Consider the following 22,827-nt stretch of genomic DNA (forward strand, 5'->3'; position numbering starts at 1 on the left):
TTGTTTTCTATACTGCAAGTTCACCAGCCACATTATCCTCCATTTCTCATACAACGTTGAGTAGACTGGTAACATTGATAATATATTAATATGAATAATAAAAAGGTATGACATAGCTGCTCAGAATTTAATTGTAAAAAATAACTCTGTCCTAGGTTATATAAAAAATAAAGTGGAAAATACAAGTGGTAACAGTGAAGGATTTGTCATGTAATATTATTGTGCTGCAACTTTATTTCATAGCACCTAGACAAGAGAAGTAAAATTTCACAAAATGACATTCCAGTTTTAAACAATTTCTTGTAGCTGTGTTGGTTCAGGACAGAGACTCCAGGTTGGTGAGGTAATAGCTTTTAATTGGACCAATTTTTATTGATGAGAGAGAGAAACCTTTGAGTTTACAGAGCTCTCTGAACGTTAGAAAAAAAAAAAGCTCTTTTTCTTTCTCTTTTCAACAGAAGTTGGTCCAAAAAAGATCTCATCTATCTCATTCCAATTTTAAAGCATATCATTTGAATTGCCTGAAGCCAGCAAAGCTGCCCTTCGTCCCCTCCCCACAACCGTTATATTACCTTTCAACAGTTCATAGAGGTGCATATTTTATAATGGAAATTGGTGATGAAAAAATAAAGAAAGAAAGAAAGCTAAAACTCATTTCCAAGCTATTACATTCTGAAATTTAATTTCTGGTAAAAACAACCAACATTCAACAATAATTATTCTTATTGTTGCAAATGTGTCTAAACAGCACTGTAATTGGGCTTTGATTTTTATTAGTATACATCAGTCACGCCATTATAAATGTCACTCTAGAGATACAAAGCACCCCCCAAAAAGTATCCCTTTATAATGATCAAAATGTAAAGATTTGCCAAGTAAGAAAAAATGTTTATTGGGAACTTAGAGTTTGATTTAAAGATCTCTACTTGGTATATTTTGATAAGTGGTGAAAACAATTTGTGTTTTAAAGGTTATAAAGCTTTATTTTTTTTCAATCTGAATTTCTACTCTCATTATTGCCTGACTCTCCCAATAATATCCTGCAACTTTACAATTTTAAATTTTAAGTTTCCCCCTTTACCTTTCCCCTCCCTGGCTTTTGGCAGGCCTGGTCCTGATCCTAATCCAGTTCTAAGAGCCTGGTGTCCTGTGCTGTTTGTCTGCATGTAAACAAATTATTGGTTCCCTATTAGCTAGAAAGGCTTAGGATTTATCTAAAAGTAATATAGCACTATCACTGCTGCCTAGCACTTGTGATCCTATAGCATTTTAGGTGACTAAAAAAGGTTTTCCTCGCTCCACCTACCCCTGGTATTTGTTCTATAGATTAGATCTCAAGCATCACACCTTTTCTCCATTTATAATAAAGGGTCTTCATCTCTTTTTGTGTACTCAAGCTGAGAGTGATCCTTCAGTGCATAGAAATATAAATTTAGGAACAAATTCTGACCTCAGATATGTCCCTAAGTCTATTATTATTAAATGCACCGTATGCATCTGAGGGCAGAATTCCCCTTGCCAGGCTTCCCCCAAATAGTTACATGTGCAAACAGAAGCAGCAATAATTATATTTAATACAACTAAAAAAAAAGTGAATCTCATTTGTCATTGATTGTAAGACTCATTGTAAATCATAACATTTTATGAAATGCTATAGGATCAACCAATTTTAACAAGGATAATTAGTGTGGAACGTATTGTTAAATAAATACAGATTGGACCTCCTTGATCATGCACCCTTGGGACGTGACCCATCCTGGACAAGGGAGTTTGCTGGACCAGAGGAACCAAGGGGGGAGAAGGGGAAGAGGAGCAGGCAGCCTCATTCCTGGCCTCCTCAACCCACACACCGGGCTCCGCTGTCCCACCCATTCCAGCAGTCCCACCAGCTTTGCTGCCCTGTCATCTGTGGGCTCTGTTACTTCACAGGCTCAAGTGGCCCTGTCAGCTTTGCCACCCTGCATTTGCTAGCTGTGCTGGCTTGCGAGCTCTGGCAGTCCCAGAAGTCCTGCTAGCTCCATGGCCCTGTGAGCTCTGGCAGCCTGCCAGATTTCTGGCCTCATGGGTTCAGGTAGTCACAATGGCTCTGCAGGCTTCTCTGCTCCACCGTCTGTGGGCTCTGCTGCCCCACTAGCCCTGCCAGTCAGTTCAAAGCACTTATTCATTATCATTTATGTAGAACTGGTAATGTTGTCTAATGAATAAAATAATTGACAAGGATTTACGAGTATTGAGTTCTATTACCAGCACAGCCAATAGCCTGCTAGGTGATCTTTAGCAAGTCACTTTACCTTCATGAGATTCAGTTTCCCCTTTCTCTCCGATAGAGGTTCTTACTTTTGTGTAATGTTTTGAAATCTACTGATGGAAAAAACATTTTATAAGAGCTAGGTATTATTAGTGCCATAATTTTGCATAGCCCTTTCTAGACAGAAAACATTTCATGAAATTTTGTCCTCATTGAGCTAGGATTTTAACTCAGTCCCTCTTCCAAACACTTTACAATACAAGGCCTTGAATCTCCCCTTATGAACATATGCAAATACATGTTTAAGTGATGTTCTGAAATGAGGCCAAAACAAGCTTGGGAGAAAGGGAATGATGCCAAGATTATGATGAAAAATAATGTGCCCATTTTGATTAGTTATGTACACTTCTTGGTGAACACGTTTTACGTGTAATTGGAAAAGCTAATTTCTGTGAACTTCTTTCAAAGTTTCTTAAAAAATAAATGTCACAAATTCAAATTACAAAAATACTTTAAGTTTATTTTCATATGTAACAACAAACAGGTCACTTACACAGATGCTCTCTACTTGTTTGCCAAATATATAGAGACCATACTTTTACCTTGATCATGAATTGCCTAGGGCAAATGTTTTGAGCACAGATACTGCAGAATTTCAAAAGGTGAAATGGTAGCAACAAGATCATTACATTAGAAATAACCTATAGTCCCCTGGGGAACAAGTTCTCTCCTGGATGTCATTTGTAATATCATCTCAAGGCAATAAACAGTGAAATATTCATGTCATGTTTTAAATGAAAATTCAATCTGATTCATGAATAGAACCATGCAAATAAGTTATCATTATATTATGTGAAATCTCATATCCATATTGATGTTATCTAGATAAAAGCATTCATCTTACCTTTTTTTTTTTTTAAAGGTGGTCTGTTCATGAGTGACAGTAAAAGACTGTTTATAGTGAGTAAAAAAAAATCATTTTTGTGGCAAAATTCTTTATGAATCTGAAAGCTGCAAACATTTATGCATGGAAATATTGACATTTTACCCAGGTTAAATTTGTAAAAATCTATTATTTGCTGGAAACATGGCTTCTTAAAGGATTGAGGTTAGTTTGGATGAGCATTTGAATCTTAGTACGTGTGAGAGATGCCAGAACGATAGCAGGATACATTGAAATCTTGTATCCATGATCAATTCGTGGAAAAATGAGGCTATTAAGAATGGTGTCAGTTATTATGGTGGTTTTTGTAATGTGATCACATACTGTCAGTAACAATAGTGAATCCACCAACTCATTCAACAACATACAGACATCAGAATGGCTGTACTGGGTCAAAGATCCATATAGTCCAGTGTTTCTCAAAACGGCGAAACAGAGCCCATAGGAGCCGTGAGGTTCTGTGCCTGTGGTGCCCGTAAGTAAACAAACCGGCACGTCCAGTTAAAAGGTTTCTCAAAATGGTTTCATGGACCACTTTCAAAAACATAGATCTAGCACAGTATTTTGACTTCCGACAGTGTCAAACATCAGATGCCTCAGAGGGAATAAACAGAACAGGTAATCAACAAGTCATCCCCTTTCACCAATTCCCAGCTTCAGACAAACAGAGGCTAGGGAGACCATCCTTGTCCATCATGGCTAATAGCCTTTGATGGACCTATCCTCCATGAATTTATCTGACTCTTTTTGAACCCTGTTATATTTTTGGCCTTGAATCCTATTACAGTCTGTGTAAATCCCATTCCTCATCCCTGTAATTCCACGGAAGTCAATGGTACACTTGTATTGGCAAGTCAACGGGATTTGGTGGATATGGTAATGATTTTAGATCTATAATGTCAAACCAGTGACAGACCAGCAAAAGGTTCCTATCTATTACCAATCTCCTGGATATCCTATTTCTGCTTTCGCTAATATCGCCTATTAGCTACAAAATAAAACAAACACACAGATCTCAGATATGGGTTTGTAGTGGGCATTCTCCTAACTAGTCTTCAGGCATGGAGCCTTGGTAGCCACAGTTTGCCATTCATAGCCAATGGGAGCTGTGGGAAGTGGTGGCCCAGGCCCGTGCCACTTCCTGCAGCTCCCATTGGCCAGAAATGATGAACCATGGTGGGAGCTGCGGGGCTCCGTGACTACAGATGCTCAAGTAAATAAACTATTTAGTGGCCCACCAAGTGTCTAAAACTGACAAACTGCATGTGGCTCGCGTGCCAGTTTTCCCACCCTAGGCTTAGATTTTTATACATTCAGGCTATGTCTACACTGTAGGCTTTTGCTGGCAGAGAGTATGCTAATGAAGCACTCATTAGCATTTGTGGTGCTGTTATTTGCATATTCTCTGCTGATGCTTTTTGTGCAAGAGGTTTTTGCACAAGAACAAGCAGTGCAGACGGGCCTGTCTCGCACAAAAAAACCCCGTTTTGTGCAAGATCCTTATGCCTCAAAAAAGGAGGTATAAGGATCTTGCACAAAATGGACCCATCTACTCTGCTTGGTTTTGCGCAAAAACCATCAGAGAATATGCAAATGACAGCACCACACATGCTAATGAGCTCTTCATTAGCATACTCTCTGCCAGCAAAAGCCTGCTGTGTAGACATAGCCTAACAGTTTTAGCCTAAAATTTTACCATTCACTTAATTGGGAGACCCTCTTGGTATGGCTATGCTGCAGCTGGGAGAAAACCTCCAAGCCCAGCTAAACTAATACATACCAACTCTGCTTCAGCTAGCGTGCCAAAAAACCCAGCATGGATACTGTAGTAAGCTTGTCAGCTTCGGCTAGCCACCTGAGCTAGCAAACAGACGGTAAGCCATCACCATATTGCTATTTTTAGCACACTAGCTTGAGCTAAGGTAAGTGTCTTTTCCTAACTGGTCTAGGAGGCACACTCCCAGCAACTGCACAGACATACCCTTTGACAAGTACTTACTGTGGTCATGTACTCATGTAACTTAGCTCACAAATCATTTAAAATTTAACAGTTCATCTATTTTAAATTAAAAGTAGCTGGAGCGTTGCCATGCCATCAGATTTCAGGCCTCCCACAGCTTATTTTACTTATAACTAGCTGTTAATTAAAAGATAATTTTCAAAGTATTGATTTCTTCAACTTAAAACAATAGATTGATGTACCCTATTATTTTTCCATCTTCTCATCTGTCCCTGGGCACAACAGACTGATTAAAAGATAGAGCCGCCATCAAAGCTTGGAAGTCTAATTTTGGAACATTTGCTCAAACAGTGGGCCAACTTCTGCTTTCACTTACGCCAATGCAACGTGACTATGTTTCAGCAGAGTTACAGAGAGGCAACAGAAGAGTCTGAGAGCCAAATGAATGTACATTGGAATTGTAGGGAGACTTATGGGTGCTGGAACTTTTCTCCCTCTTTTTGTCCAAATTTAGACAAAAATGTGTGCGTAGACAACTTTCGTTTTTTTTATTAAAAACTTATTTATGTGATGAAAACAGACATTTTTGCATGAACATTTCCATTGTATTGAAGAGCTATTTTCAGTTAAACCAAAACTGTCTCCACCTGACCCCCACCCCAACCAGCTCTAATTATACGTGTATCAGTTTCTAAAATGCTACCAAAAATCAATAAAGGTATGTAGGTGACATAGTAGCAATTTATAGATTTGATTACACTTTTGTCCCTGCAGTCTTTTCATTCACAGACTGCTCCATTTGAAGTTAATGGGTATTTATTTTATGGCAGCCAGCAGAATTGGTGAATCCACTAGACTATGGATACCTGATACATGAAAAAGTAAGTTTGAACAGGATCAGTATGAAGTTCTGGGACACTACTTTTTTTTAGTAATATTTTAATTTTATACAGACTAAAAAAATATAAAAATTCAAATCTGCTGTCCTGGGATTTCTGGATTCTTGCTTTAAAGTGTACTTTAGAAATTAGAACCTCGCATTTCTAAAGAGCCTCATTTGCTCTGATTTGCCTTCTTTTGTGAGCTTAACCCAGTCCCATAAGCTACTTTAGTCCTCTGTGGGTTTATTTGACATATGCTCTTTTCTTCCCAGCAAGTAGAAGTGTTCTGTATCATAGGGTTCTTTGTTAGCATTTTTGAAGCAAAAGCACCATGTGCTTAGTTTTTCTTAGAATATATAACAATATAGTGTTATTTTAAGTACCCATAATGCATACAATTAGAATTTTGAAACTCTATGACTATGACTTTCAATTACCTTCTCTGCATTCATGCTTTTTTCCCCTTTTTCTTTTTCTTTATTCTTTTAGTTTTGTGCTTTCGATAAAACTCTTTCAAAAAAATCTGGGAACAAAGAATATAATTCTCCCCAGTCTTACACCTAGTGGAGTCAATTACATCTGTACAAAAGTTTATAAAATATAACCAAACCTGAACAGTAGCACATTCTATTTGCTTTAACTCCAGAAGTGCAAGACAGTGTATAATTAGGCCCTAAATCTTGTACATGCCAGAACAGACGGTAGTATTGACATGTATTATCTTCCAAAAGGCATAAAATACCCATGTAGGCTGAAAGCCACAGAGACATCCTACAGGTCTGAGATTTCCTTTTCACCTCAGCCCCACAAAAAGAGCTGGTTTAAAATAGATTTGCAGCCTTTCATTTAGTACAATGAGGAATTTAGAGATTCTTTCTTACTTCCCCCAACACATAGCCAATCCAAAGTCTTATTTTGAGCAGTCCTAAAACAGATGCCAGGAGAAAGCCTTTCTTGTTGTTCTGATTCAAGATCATTAATCCTGGGAACAGTAAGCAAATGCTCGTACTATATTTGTCAGCTAAAAGCTATAGTGTTGGCAATAATGCAACACATTTACATATGACTGATAACAGTAGTGAGAGAAACTGAATTCAGAGAATGATCATCAAAATCCAAAATTTCACTGACATGTTAGTGTACATTAACACACTTTAATATTTCTCTTAACATGACATTCTACCTAGCCAGAGGTAAAATCTGGGAAAGAAGGGAAAAAGCAGATGCTACTTCCTATAATAATCAAAGGAAAGTGACAGCCAAGTTACAGTTAGTGAGACTGCAACATATCAACAGCTTTATCATGCTAGAGGCACATTTTGACATAATAATGAATGGCTGAGAAAAAGCCACTTTTATCTAGGTCAGAAGAAGAGATCACAAAATGGTGCAAAGGGTGCAGAAAATATGTATGTGGAGGGGGGAACAGGAAGAAAAAAAGGGAGTACATATGCAAGATGTTAGTATTAAATATCAGTAAGAGGATTGCAATCTGCGGAGAGAAACCCATTACATCCTGACATTGCCTAATGTTTGTCACCCAAATACATGGTAATTACTCCACTGTCATATTTCAATATAATAGCACAAATCTCTGATTCCAGCTCCTACAAACAAATCTAAACACATTTCATGACAACTTCATTAGTAATAATAGTTAAAAAAAACAGATGGCAAAGAAAACAGATGTTTCTGACATCATCTATGGCTTGATTTACACATCTGCAGACATTTACAGTGTGTATGCATTTCAAAAGAATGTTGAGTAAGATAAATTAGACATTCAATATTCTCTCTTTTTGTAACGAACGTTGTGAAAAGGAGGGGGAAAAAAGAAATATGACTCAAGGGGAAAAAACCCAAGAGCAGCAACAGGAAGATATTACCAAAAGCAAATACCCACCATTTAAAAGGTGTTTATTTCCAAATCAATGTGGCATTTCAGTGCAGATTTAAAGAAAGAAGGGTCATATTATAAAATAATGAGATTGTCATCCTGGAGAAAATGAGAGAAACCTCTTTGAAGTGGCCCAACACAAAGAGCAAACTTGTCCTGCCAAAAGCTGTTGCTGGCAGATCTAGTATACAGAAAAAGCTAATCCTCCTCAATGAAACACAGGTCTGGAGATTTATTTGGGCTCATCTAATCTATACAATCCCACCTGAACCAGATATTAAGATATTACTACTGATGATGACATCAAAATGCTTGCACTCACAGGAACTCCTACACCTTTGCCACTTGCATTTGTGAGAGTTACAGACAACGGTCAGCCAAACAGAGTAGAGACTCCACAATATGTTGCAATAAACAAAGAAGAATGGAGGAGTCTTATTAAGGAAGAGGAAGTTCATTCAGCTTCTCTTAGACAAGAGGAGCTGCATAGAGCAGCAGCATCAGTAGTGAGGGCATTAGCAGCTTTAAAAATTGAGGGACATACTAGTATGGTGGAACAGTATCAGAATTTCATGGAATCCTTTAGAACTCTACCAGCTAATATTTAATTGATAGATTTATGGAGCTTTGTGGATTTCTTGTGATGTTTCCCCTTCCCTCCCCACTCCCAAAGTTAATTTAGTACTCATAGGAGATGCCAGATTGATAGATCTGAGACCGAAATCTTCTCTTTATCCACAGAATAGTTAGAGCATGAACTCATCCTCATAAAACCCAACCAAGGTGCCTCAGTTTTGATGTGGATGAACCATACCACATAACGTCCTTGAGTTTCTGTGCCTAGTCAGTCCTTGGTCTGTCTGCTGTGATTGCTAATAAGGAGTCAGGTTTACTAATACATCACTCAGGTTATAAATAACAGATTTAACACTCCCCTTCCCAGTTTAACTGAGTTTATGGCTACTTTTCCCATTAGAGTAGCAAGTGCCTAGAATATATCTGCCAAACTGATCCCGAGCATGCTAATCACTGCCATTATGAACTAGGCTGACACCACCAATTTTTTTTATATAGGCCAGCAAACAGCTATCAGATGGTAACAACTCTGGGTACCTGGTTGGAACTCAAACTGTTAAACTCGAAGTGCGAGACTCCATAGTTTATACCAATCCCTCGATCTATCCAGTCCCCAGCTGGTAGACTTGTAAAGGTTCACACAGCTGTATTTGAAAGGCAGCAAAAGTAGTTTTTGTCTTTAAAAATCCTGATAGAACAAATACCTATTTTTAAATAAATCTCTCTTTGCATGTAAGACTGTACATACATTTTACAAGAATAAACAAACTTCTTGAATTCTTATTCACAGAGGAGTAAGGGATCATAGTGCAAACTATTGCTGACCTGCAGCATTTAAACTGTAAACTTTGGGTATCCTAAGTGGCCCATCACAGTACAGCAGATGTCCTCAATCAGTCTAATATCTTCAACAGGCATGTCTTGTTCCCAGGCTTGAATACTAATGGGTGATATTTCACCCTCATAAGGAAGATAGAAAAGATTGGTGGAGGTGGCAAACAATATTTGGTTTAAGCTAGCAGGAGACAGAGGAATACCAAGAAAAGCATAAATTCTTTCGGCTGTCTTCTGGGGAGAGCTCACGATATCTTCAAACTTGACCAGCTGATAATTTGTCTGCAGTAGATACCCATTTACTCGCAGTGCTGCTGCTGTGTTTGCTAGCCACAAATGGGACAGCACAGAAACTGCATTTGACCTGGAATCCATGAGTTCTTCCCTTAGTGCTTCATATTCAAAGGCATAGCCTGAATTTAAACTGCATTTTTCTTTCCCGTCTTCCACTTTAAACATCATTGCTAAGTGCTGTGGAACGTTTTTCAAGGAGTAAAGGCTTGGCTTACTCTTATGCAACATTGAGTAGATCCATGCCCTAGGGTCCCTTACTACATACAATGCCCTCATTGAAGGCCCTATGATTTCTTGAAAAAAGGGAAGCTTTAATGTCCAGCTCCCACTACTTAAACTAAGCACAGGACGTGCATTTGGATAATAGGCAAGGTGTCTCCTCAGTTCCCTAACATATTCAGCATCTTTGTCTAATTTTCCTCTTGCTCTGCTTCTTTGTTCGGACAAAGATTCTCTCTTTCTGGCTCTTCTTTTTTTGTCCTTATTTACAATAGAATGCTGAGCAACTTTGCTTCTGCTGCCTTCATGTAAATGAATATTTTGTAAATGAAGTTTTGTGTCTTGGACTAGAGACTGGAGCCAGCCTCGAAGTACATGGAAATGGCCACTCTGGACATCAGACGCCTTCCATTCACACGCATCTACAAATGAGTCTATTTCAAATTCAGTTTCAGGGATATCAAGGTAAGTTGTAGGGATCCTGATGTATATGAAATCACTGCTGTTAAAAAAAAGCTGCTTTAAAATTTCTGCTCCAGAACTGGGAAGTGAGGTAATCACAACATCTGGCAAAACAACAGGGTTTCCTTCTGACTGTTTAGCTTTATTGCCTGCATCAGGGTCTACGTTTATGATGTCACTGTTCCATTTTGCACAGATAGGCTGAGTGCAAGTGCTCCAAACATCCATCAATTCAATAAACCACAGTGTGATAACCAATATTAGTATCCAGCGCAACAATTTGCTGAAGGAAATGTAAAACCGCCACTGAAAAGCCAGTATTACCAAACTAATGCTCAAAACTAATCCTACTATTATATTCACTTTAAATCCAAATGGGAAAACGATACTATTATTTGTTGTCTGTCTTTGTACAGTTTCAGTGCCTAGACCAAATTTGATAACTTTGTTTTGGTCAGCTACCTTTGCAAAGCCACCAAATCCCAAATAATTGAACCTTGTCCTCAGACTGTGATATTCAGTCACAACAGACACAATATTTTCAGTGTTGTTGACATTTAGAAAAATCTGAAATCCGTATTTGGAATCATCTATGAACCTGCAGTTAGAAACATTAACATATGGTCCATGGAACACATACGCAATTCTTGTTACAGTGGTTTTCATAGGAAAGGTAACGTTTATGAACTGAGTCCACCGCTTTTTGAACTCTGCTGCTTGCTCTGCCTCTTGTATCCTGGCAACAGGACTACTCCCGTGATGATCAAACCAAAACATCTTATAGTGAGCATCCCACACATCCATCATGGCTCCGTTATATTTGTTCATAAACATATAGGGTATATATTTAAAATCAATGTCAAGGTTATGAAAGAAGGCACTGACAGAGCTGAGGGGAGAGTCTTTCTCCTTCTCAATATGGTCTACTACTAGCAGTGTCTGAGCATTTAGGAGTAGCAAAGTACGATACACACTTTTTAATTTCATTGCAGAAGAATAGGCAGAAGCTGCCTCACCGCTTACAAACATCATCTCCCCATATTGAGATGCTGTTATTATCTCCCCAGCTGAGTCTCCAACCTCATCACCAGTCCACTTAAGCCACTGTGCGCACTCCCCAAGCTGTCCCTCCCAAGGCTGATTACACTGACTTGTAGGAGATGGAGCAAACACCAGTACGTTATTCAAGTGGCTGAACTTGGGTCCATATAGGGCCTCAGATACAAACACCTGTCCATTGGGAGCAAAAGTAAAGGAGTTCTGATCTGGATGTTCATGCCCTGGATTGAAACTCCTCCACCCATCAATCCAGGAATATGGCTGAAAGTGAACAATGTCATAGACTGCACGCCCGCCAAGCTTTCCAGATTTAAAAGACAGAAAGGTATTGGTCTGAGTATTCGGCAACCCAGCCCCATAAGTAACAACCCCCCAGTTAGGAAACACGTGCATCTGAGCAGTGCCATAGTCCAGGGGAGGCTGAGGAGTTAGTTCTGCAGCATACCATATGTACTCCGTGTGAAGCGTGCTCCACCTTTGTGCAGTGGATGGTACCATTGGGCCATCTTTGGGCCTGTGCTTTCTAATCTGTTGTGCCAACCAGTTGCCAGCTCCATTCTTCAGGACAAACTTATCCAGGAAAACCAGCTGGCTTTCAGGGCCATAAAACCAGTTATAATTAGAATCTGCTATGCCCACAGTCCTCTGATAGCCGGGTAAAAGTGTGGCATAATAAAACCAAAAGTGCATTTTCAACCAATTGTTTTCTAGGTTATTAATACCAAAATGGCGCTGGGCCAGAAAAACATATTGGGTTACTGACTTAGCTGTGTAACTGCCATATGCGACTCCTTCATCCAAAGAGCCATCTACAATGTGGTTGAGGAGAAACATGGTTTTTTCCATCATATCGACGACAGCATGCTTCCAGACATTTGTCTGAGATTCTTTGTCCACACCAGTAACCAGGGCCCCCGTGAGCAGTGCTAGCATATTGGTGGCTTGGTGGTTATGGAGAAGTTGCTTTCCCCATGAGCGGACTTTTGAATATTCATACATTTCCTCACTCACCGCCCATATCTTCTTTAGATATTTTTGTCTTCTGATATTATCCAGTGAACTATATAAGAAGTCAAAAGCAGTGGCAAAACCTGTTAAGGAGTGGCCAAGTGGCACTTCATCTCCTGGAGCATTCTCAACCAGCCAGTCTTTGTAGCCACTCATTCTGTCCATGTACTCTAGAACAAAATCAAAGGCAGCTTTATCTTCCGGGCACAGCAAACAATAAAAAGCTAAGGGAGGCAGATTGTTACCATAAATCTCATTCCACTTTGCAGCAAAATCAGCATGCTTGGGTGGAGGTAGGTAGTATGATGGGTTGGACAGCATAACTGTCACTGCACCTCTGATAGCTCTAAAGAGATGTAAATGGCTTGTACGAGACTTCTGCCTCAGTGTTTGGACATCTTCAGCATCAAAATATAAGCTTGGATGAAGAACGACTTTTTTCAGCTTCTGATCAGCACTGAAATCTTGTAATTTCTGTTTCTCATATTGAACCACATTTTCTGCAAAAGTCACCCAGTCAGAATAATTGCTTACAGATTCTTCAAAAGTGGAGAGCGCAAACATTGCTAACACTAGGAGTGTAAACATAAGAGCCATGATCCATTAGACAGTTCCTTCCCTTCAAGCATACATCTTTACCAAACAGCGTTGTTCAGATGTCAAATGTTGATCCAGTTAGTGTAACGGTGTACACATAAGGCATTTTTGCTTAACAAGAAAAGAAAAAAAAATAGACTTACTTGTTAGCTTATTTGCAATCTGAGGTACAGGACTAAAAACAAAATCTAGGATTTCTGAAAAGTTGAACCACAGGTCTTTGTCTGTCCATACTTTGCACAGTTACAATGGTAAAGCGTAGCACGTAAAACTAAGGCAAGGGAGCGTCTCTTTGTTTTCTATGTGAAATGCAGGCTGACTATCCAAGTCAAGGGACTAGAAAACTTAATATCTTTTGAGCTGAAAAGCATTGGAAAAAGACCTCAAAATTTGTATTTAAAGTAAGTGAATTAACACATTTGATTAAAAAAAAATCTCTTCCCCTAACAGTCTGACAAAATGCCATTCCTAGTATAGGAAAAAATTGCACTGATGATGAAATCATATTATTTACTCAGAATAACATTTTGTTGTTGCTGAATTAGGAATCTCAGTCCTTACTACAATAGATTCAGATTTGAATTTATTCTCCTAGACTTTTTGTTCTCTCTGTTTACATTTTTTTCTTCGGCTTAGGCTTGAGAGAGTGAGAGTGGTGGAGAGAAACAACACAATTTCTCCATTGGCCTCTCTGGAGAAAAATATAGTATTTCTAATTCCTGGTCATGTCTATTTGTGGAAAATTTGTTTGAATGAATACTTGTAAAATACACAATATGCTGTCATGTTATCTTCTACTATCGTCATTTCATCTTTAACTAGTGAAACCCAGCCTCTGCCTCAATGGTTTAGATAATTCTGCTCTTCCCTTCATGAATGAAAGGGGCACAAAGCTAATATTTTTCCACCAAAAGATTGGGTTTTTTTTCAGTATTCTGTTGGCTTTGCATGTTGATCATTTCTGTGGAAACACAAGCAAAAAAAATCTCCAATGCTGTATAGATCTCAAAATATATTCTACAAACTTTTAAAATGCATTACAAAGAATTTCCAGGCTTCCATCAAAAGTAAATTCTGTGGCTATAAAAATCAGTTAAAGAACCACCTTGTCAACGTTTGCTCATAATCAAAATAGAATTAACTCATTACCCGAGCTTCTAGTTTGTTTTATGTTTACTTTTTTCCAAGTTGCCTGAAATTGTAAGGTCTCAGAAATTATTTTATCTTATCACAATTCACTTAAACTAATGCAACTGTAATACTCAGAAGTAAAGAATAGGCTTCCCTTCTAAACAACAGTATTTGTATACGGTATTTTCCTAATCATTTTTCGAATGAGTTCTCGTGTGGCACTTTAGAGACTAACAAAAATGCATAGGATCATGAGCTTTTGTGGGTAAAACCTGCTTTATCAGATGACTGGAGTTCATTTCCACTCCAACTTATATGATGAAGTGGGTTTTAGCCACAAAAGCTCATGATCCTATATAGTTTTGTTAGTCTCTAAATTGCCACAGGACTTCTCCTTGTTTTCAAACTATCCCTCTGAGATATTTTTAAAACATTAAAATAAGATATTAAAATGTGTCCAAATTTCTCAATCCTTCCTTACAAAACCTAAATCATGCAAGCAAATATAATGGATGCCCTGCTTATTAGGATAAAGCTTATCTTTCCTAGGGCTCTTCTCCTTAAAGAAACATTTATTAAAAGTTTGGTATTACTCCATGTGTATCCTTACCTGTGATCACCCAGTGTATATTTGACCGAAGCCATCAGAGGGCGCTATGAACCAATCAGTGCACAGGAGAATTTCTTCCTTTGCTTATGCTGGGATTGGAAAACTTAACAAGTTTCGGTTGCAAACTGTACATATGTTAAACTAATCAGCGCTAGTCTCCTTTGGCCTCTCCTGCTACTTCCGTAACAAAACCCTCCCCAGCTCTCCCCTTTTGGGACTTATGAATGTTTTAATTGTAAAGCAATCAGCTTACCTTACTCTCTCGTGCGTGTCCCGAGTCATGCGGACAGAGCACCAAAGCTTGCGGCAGAAGAACTGAGAAAAGTGTGGAAAAGAAAACAGCTGGCTGCAGCGCAGCTCGCTCGCTCTCCGGCTCCCTTGGCGCGTCTCCTTTCGATCTCCACTTGAGACAGGATCAGTTGGACTTTCGCTATTTGTCACAAGGCTGTGCCCCGTAATACAGTCAAGCGGCACTTTGTTTTTAATTATCTCCACAAGTGCAGGCAGCTCTCTCTGTCTCGCTCTCTCTCCAGCACTGTTCAAGCTGCTTCCCAGAAGGACCAAGCGAGGAGGGGCTGGGGGAAGCCAAAACGACACACACACAAAACCGCCGGGGGGAGGAAAGATCCGGGCGGGAGAACACCCAACAGAGTTGGCCAAACAGCCGGCAGGCTGCTACTTGCCTGGGGCTGCGTTCAGAGCGGAGCCGCCTCTTCTGTCTCCAGCGCCGATCGCCCGGCCGCGCAGCTGGGGCTGGGAGGCGAGAGGCAGCTACGGAGAGAGAGGGGTGGGGAGGAGGGAGCGCAGCGGTGGCAGCATTGCTGAAGCGGGCGGGGCTAAGCCGGCAACCAGCCCGTCCTGTCCTTGCGGTGCTTCTCCAACTCCGCCAGCGGCCCTAAGGAGCATGTGCGAGGGGTGCGTGGAGCGCTCCTGCCTGGCCCTGAGAGCCCCAGGCCAGCCGCTGCTCGGGGCGTGGGAGAGGCGAGATGGGGATGCAGGAGCGCAAGACGGAGATGAGTGGGTGGAGGGGCAGATGACGATGGTGAGTGGCTGGTGGACAGGAGCCAGGGGCCTGGAGGAAGGAGGAATGGGTGACACTAAGGGATCCAGGCGGCACATAAATAGCTGTTACTTACAGCTTGAAAGGAGCCTCTCTGCGACTTGCAGCCTCCTGGCTACCTGCAATAAGACCAGAGGTTTTCCGTCTCGCTATCTAACTCCTTCGATCAATGACAGTACTCTGCAGTGAAGCTAGGATTTAACTCCCGCCTAGAGACGCCCTGGTGCCAGACCGGCAGAGGGGACTGGGGTGAATGGAGCCCAAGAGTGAAAGTAAGGGGGTGCTCTCTGGTGCTCAGCTCCAGCAAGATCTGGTTGAGAGGTGGCAAAAAGCAAGCAGGGAGCTATTTAAGGAGCTAGCAAGGACCCAGGTTGCCATAGGACAGTACCTGTAAGACATTTTAAGTTACTTTCACTGCTGATGGAGCCTTAGGTAGCCCCACTGACTTAGGCTATGTCTATACTTGTGGCTTCTTGGGCGAGTAATATGCAAATGAGGCTAAGGGTGGAATATCACCGAGCCTCATTTGCATACCCAATGAGCCACCATTTTTTTCAGAAGAGGCTCTTGCTCAAGAAGGAGCATCGATGCTGCCCCTTCTTGCGCAAGAAAAACCCTCTTGCACAATGCCGTTCCTCCTGTCAAGTAATAGGTGTAACAGCATTGCACAAGAGGATTTTTCTTGTGCAAGAAGGGGCAGTGTAGATGCTCCTTTTTGCAGCAAGAGCCTCTTCTGAAAAAATGGTGGCTCATTAGGTATGCAAATGAGGGTCGGTGATATTCCACACAGCCTCATTTGCATATTACTCGCGCAAGAAGCCGCGAGTGTAGACATAGCCTTAGAGACCCGCCTAATAATTCTAACTGATAACATATGAAGGCTCTGATCAGAGCCAGTAGTAGCCCACTTGTCTTAATCATTATGAGAAGCACCTATGGACAGTATTTAAGGAGTTTTGTGCCTAGGTCTGTGGTTCTGATCCAGGGGTGTGCATATCTCCAGGGGTACACGGAGGTCTCCTAGCAGGTTCATCAATTCATCTAGCTATTTGCCTAGTTTTACAACAGGCTACGTAAAAAAGCATTAGCAAAGTGAGTATAAACTAAAATGTCATGCAAATAATTACTTGTTTATATTGGTCTATATTCTACACTCTGAAATGTATCTACACTATAGTCCCTTTTTAAAATAATTATATGGTAAAAATTAGAAAGAAAGCAATTTTTCAGTAATTGTGTGCTGAGAGAGTTTTTATGTCCAATTTTCCATTTTTCCAGAAAAATTCTGCACTGTAGACATACCTTTGGAGGTACACACAAGGCTTCCTCATGCCACCCCCAGTAATTTTCAGATCACAGTCTCAAACTGCATTGAAAGTCCATAAGAGCTGCTTGCAAGTTCCAAAATAAAAGCAGAGTGAATAGTAAACAACAAAGAAAACTGCATTGTTTTACATTATCCTCAGAGTCAACGCTCTAAGGAGAAGATTGGGGAACATTCCATGTCTTTAAACCAGTGTGCCTTGTTTGCACCTCAGGAAGGCAAGTTCCCACCAATTCAGGTTATTGTTATTATTTGTATTAGTTTAGTACAGAGGCCAGGACCTTATTGTTTTAGATTCTGCACAAACACAGTACAACAGAGTGGTCCTTGCCCCAAAGAGTCTGCAAAGTATAAGACAAGAGATAAGAAGAGTAGGGTACAGGCAGAAGAGTACAAGGAAATGATAGAACAAATTTACCTCTTTATATTTATCAGTGAACATGCAAAAAAGCTAAGAGTCATCAGCAAATATTCAGGAATATTGTCACCTTGTGCTCCAAAAATCACTGATTTCCCTCCCTAACTCTGCCCCCCAGGAATGAAAGAGGAATCTCTCTCTCAGAAATAAAAGAATTTATGTTTTCCAGCTAGTCAACAGAGGGCAATGTAATTACAAAATGACACATTACAGCATGCCATTTCAATGCAGGACAGAAATAAACATAAACTAGCATGTTACATACAGCCTGTATACAGTCTGCCTGTTCACCACCATACTCTATTGTTTTATAAATAATCTTATTTTCTTATTGGTTATATATGCGCTTGTGTTTTAATTCTTAACTTAAAATAGGTAATATTTTCATAGTATCTTATCTTTTATACCAGTGTTGCACATTATGTATCAACAATGATAAGTATAGTCAGTTAACTTTTAATTTGATGCCCTCATTTTAGTATCGTTAACTATGCTTTCCACAAAAAAAATGCTTTTTCACAGCCAAAAAGATCTAGAAATTTTGTCAACTTAAAAAATACATACAAGGTTATATGCTGCAGAAACTAAGGGATACAGAAAAGTACCAGCACACCACTAAGTACTGGACTAGTCCAACCCCTCTTGTTTCTATGATGTAATGGAATGGCTTCTGATCAGCTTGAGCTCTAGGGTCTTGTTCTTGAGTGTCTTACTGTCATGGGCTAAGAAGGAAGGTCCTCTAGTGGGAATGGCAACTAGTGAAAATGTAAGAAACAAAGTCTAGGAATAAATGATCAGTTTTCAGAATGGCGAAAGGTAACTAGTCATGTCCCCAAGGGGCCCATGCTGGGACCAGAACTATTCAACGTATTGTTAAATGATCTGGAAAAAGGGTAAACAGAGAGGTGCAATATTTGCAGATGACACAAATCTCCTCAAGATAGTTAAGTTCAAAGCAAACTGTGAAGAGCTTCAAAAGGGCAAGAAAATAGCAGATGAAATTCAATGTTCATAAATGCAAAGTAATGCATATTGATGAAATCATAATCCCAACGATACAAATAATATGATGGGACAGAAATTAGCTGTTACCTCTCAAGAGAGAGATCTTGGAGTCATTGTTGATAGTTCCCTAAAAAAAAACACGGGCAGCTGCTTTTGCCGAAAAACTTGCCAGCTGTTTACACTGGCCGCTTGAATTTCCGCAAGACCACTGATGATCTCATGTAAGAAATCAGTGCTTCTTGCGGAAATACTATGCTGTTCCCGTTCGGGCAGAAGTCCTTTTGCGCAAAAGCTTTTGCGCAAAAGGGCCAGTGTAGACAGCTCAGATTTGTTTTGCGCAAAAAAGCCCCAATAGCGAAAATGGTGATCGGGGCTTTTTTGCACAAAAGTGCATCTAGATTGGCCACAGATGCTTTTGCACAAAAGCGCTTTTGTGCAAAAGCATCCGTGCCAATCTAGATGCTCTTTTCCGCGAATACTTTTAACGGAAAAGCTTTTCCGTTCAAAGCATTTGCGGAAAATCATGTCAGTCTAGACGTAGCCTCAAAGTGCAGCAGCAGTCAAAGAAGCAAACAGCATTTTGATTAGGGAGGTTAAATTTAGATTAATCAGCTAATTGCATAGTCAATGGAATTTCCAACAAATACACAATTAGTTGGTAAGGGAGGTGCTCACTGTCCTGCTGTGCCACTCCCTTTGAAATGTTCTCTCTGTCTCTCTCCCTTTGAAATGTACAGGAGCCGCTTGCAGCTCCTGTATATTTCAAATGGAGAGAAACAGTGGGTTCCCTCTGCCTCTCTCCCTTTGAAATGCACAAGGGGTAGCTCCTGTATATTTCAAAAGAAGAGAGGTAGCGGCAACCCATGCCAGCTGGGACCAAAGCAGTCCCCACTGGCATGGGTTCCCCTCTGTGCCTCTTCCTGTGCGGCTCTTGCACATTTCAAAAGGAGAGGAGCAGCAGTGGGACCAGTGCGAGGGGACTGCTCATGCCATTTCTCTGTTTTCCTCTGTCTCCCCTATTCCCTGTGGAGATGTAGAGGGACTGTCTTTTAAGCTGACTCTCCCCAGCACCGGCTCGTGCTCCCCTACCCTTGCTGCCTCTCTCTGATAGAGGCAGCAAACAGGGGCGGGGAGAAGTGACTAGTCAAATTCCTACTTGACTACCTGATAAGCAAATGCTTATCGGGTAGCCAACTAGTTACTCACATCCCTAGTTGGGAATCATGCAGAAAGGGATAGAAAATAAGACAAACAATATCTTATTATCTCTGTATAAATCCATAGCACAAGAATTAGGGGTCACCAAATGAAATTAATATGTAGCAGGTTTTTAAAAAGGAAACACTTCTTCACACAATGTACAGCCAATCTGTGGAACAACTTTCCAGAGGCTGTTGTGAAGGCCAAGACTAAAATGGGATTCAAAAGAGAGTTAGATACATTCATGGAGGGTAGGTCCACCACTGGCTATTAGCCAGGATGGACATGAATGATGTCCCTAGACTCTGTTTGCTAGATGCTAGGAGTGGGCAACAGGGGTGGATCACTTGATGAATGCCTATTCCGTTCAGAAGACAGAATACGGGACTCATAGACCATTGGTCTGACCGAGTATGTGTGTTCTTATATTCTTACATGCTGAAGTGGAAAGTGTCTGCTCTGCAATTCATTCATGGTCTCTCATACATTAGAGGTAATGGATATTTCTGTGTGCCCAGCCTGAGCCTATTAATGTCTGAAAGAGACATTCTGACTCCCAGTAAAGTACTGTGGTCCATTGGGCAGTAACAGAATTATAATCAGGTCCCACAAAATGTTTGCACATAAGGTCTCACATAAGGTTTGGTTAAGTTAGAACACTAACGTGCATATTTATAATTGCATAGATTAATAAAAAGCTCTCCCTTTGATTTTAAGTGCTTAACAGGAAATTAAGAGGAGTGAGATTTTTTTGAAATGTTACTAATCACTATATTCATACACTGTATCTCAGAGGGTGAGTATTTTAATCAAATTGAGCACATGAGTCACCACCTTGTCCCAGGCATAGCCTAATTCCTCCTTCACTTTTCTATTACCCCTTGGTATTTTAGTCAATGCAGTTTTATGCATGAATATTTCTCAAGCATTACATTTTAAAACAAAGGGCACTTAATTGCATAACCATCTAATCTTGAGTAGAATAGATGAATAGATAATGTTACTTGGCCTGCATTCTGGAGAGAACATGAAATGAAGTACACTATTTTAAGGCTTCTGTTTTCTGGTTTTAACCAATGTACACAGATAAAAGTGCCGGTTTTTTTGGGGGGTGGGGAGAAGGAGAAAGTATCCACTCAAAACTGAAATTGGTTACTTATAGCGAAGGGCTTGTCTACATAAATCAGTAATGTGGACTATGATGGGGTGATCTCCAAAGAGCTCTAATGTGTTGTACATTGTTTGGTCTGTGTAGACTGGGGTGGGGAACCTTTTTTGGGTTGGGGGGACACTGACCTGCAGAAAAATCAGTCAGGGGCCACATACAAGTGAGAAGCAGAAGTACTGGAGCACCAGCACAGGCTGCCCAATGCTGGGGGGCACCCTGAGCCTCAGGGGCCAGAATCAGGCAAGCCAGGGTCTTAGGTTCCCCCCCTCCCTGGTGTAGACCCTACCGGCACATGGTAAAGGTTCTTGTGCAATTTGGATCAACATTAAAACACACTGGGAACTTTAGAAAGACATTTTTCCTTAGCTATAATGAGCAATGTATTGAATATACATTACTAATTACAGTATATATATCGAAAGAGAGCCCCCCAAAATCCCAATGTGGACATCAACCTAAAACTCAAAAAATGCGCTTTTCATGCCATGATCTGGAGTCAGCCAATTCTCCAGGGGACACTGTCTTGACATGGCTTTAAAAGACAAGCAATCTGATTAAGGGTTGGATTGTGTCTTCTTCTCAGAAACATCTACACAATGGGCACAGATAGGCTGAAAGTTATGTAACTTCGATATTTTAGAATGTACTATTGGAGGAACATAAGTAGGGTCAGGCTTTGGCTCCATAGGAAGCAGGCATGAACCCTAGTCCTCCAATCCAGCAGATGTCTTCAGTGCTACAGGGAAATCCCACAGAATGTAGAGCTTTCTTGCAAGCTTGATCTTGTAAATTGAAGTCAAAACCCATTGGAATATTCCCCATATCCACTATTCCCATATAAGCATAGCTGTACCCACCTTCTTCCCTATTATACCTCTGCTCTCATTCAACAGGATTTTCAAGTCAGAGAAGTGCAGCTTCCATTAGTTAATGACAATTGGGCCAGTGTGATTTTATACAGGGGAGTCCCTGTCTGCATTAGAATGATGCTATAAGGAATGTCTTTGCACCAGCTTCACACGCGCACCATCCCCTTCTAACAACCAGCTAAGCGCCTTGATATCCAAAAAGAGAAATCTTGCAGAAGTATGAGCACACTGGGGGCTGAGGAGGGGAGTGAACTTGCAGTAGGACAAAAGTTGAGGGGATCAATGGCCCAAATTCCCCTCCCTGTTACATACAGTAGGTTCAAGGGGATTTGTGGCCTGCTGATTACATACACATTGAACTATGCAACATGAGGTGTGTTCAGAAGCGTGATTTCTTAAAAGACATTGTTGACTGGCCAAACATGGTCATCAAGAGCTCATTTTTTCTTTTTAAACATAGCATATCTTGAAGTTGTTACAAAGCTGCACTACTGGAGGATCTATCTAGCTATCTAATTGAGGATTTTGCACTGGAAACTATTGTCCCAGTAGTGAAGACTGAATTCCTCAAGCACCTCATTCCACATGCCTAGTGCCACATGACACTTCATTGGCTACACTCCAGATCAGTATCCCCACCACTTTTGAGATGTTTGGATCCCATATGAGAAGAGCTGCTTTATGTCCCTGATTACCAGGACTAGCCAAACAGACAAGCAAGGTTCTTGAACTTTCTCACCAGGTACACTCGTGTAAGCTGGTCAGGTTTCAAATTAGGTGTAGATATAACAATCTAAGTATATGTCTGAAGGTTAGTCCAGCTTTCACTGAAATAAATGGAAACATTATTGTTCTTGAGAGTCTAATCAGGCTCTTTGACAGCTCATGAATAAAGTTGAGTGAAGAATTTCCAGAAAGTGGTGACCACTTGGTGAAATATATATTTAAGAGGAAGAACTTTAAAAACTATCTGTTCTGAAACATCATAATAAATGAAGAATTGGCATCAGGTTACTTTCACATTAATAGTTTCCCATTTATATTAATGGGGGGAGGGAGGGTCA

At 40.4% G+C, this 22,827-nt stretch overlaps 1 protein-coding gene and 1 long non-coding RNA gene across 2 annotated transcripts in view; one reads left to right on the top strand and one right to left on the bottom strand.

Moving 5' to 3' along the window:
- Positions 1-311: 311 nt before the first annotated feature.
- Positions 312-15,495, bottom strand: DSEL (dermatan sulfate epimerase like). Its single transcript, XM_006118124.5, has 2 exons — positions 14,973-15,495; positions 312-13,939 (listed from the first exon to the last, which is right to left on the bottom strand). The coding sequence occupies exon 2, from the start codon at positions 12,976-12,978 to the stop codon at positions 9,340-9,342; it is 3,639 nt and encodes a 1,212-aa protein (XP_006118186.3). The 5' UTR covers positions 12,979-13,939; positions 14,973-15,495; the 3' UTR covers positions 312-9,339.
- A 75-nt stretch (positions 15,496-15,570) lies between these two features.
- LOC142827130 (uncharacterized) overlaps positions 15,571-22,827 on the top strand; it is a 58,648-nt gene continuing 51,391 nt past the window's right edge. The window contains exon 1 of the long non-coding RNA XR_012901573.2: positions 15,571-15,761. This is a non-coding gene — a long non-coding RNA (uncharacterized LOC142827130). The remainder of the gene's footprint in view (positions 15,762-22,827) is intronic.

Source organism: Pelodiscus sinensis, chromosome 2, assembly GCF_052426305.1.
Source record: "Pelodiscus sinensis isolate ZL-2025 chromosome 2, ASM5242630v1, whole genome shotgun sequence".
In the NCBI taxonomy this organism is placed as follows: Eukaryota; Metazoa; Chordata; order Testudines; family Trionychidae; genus Pelodiscus; species Pelodiscus sinensis.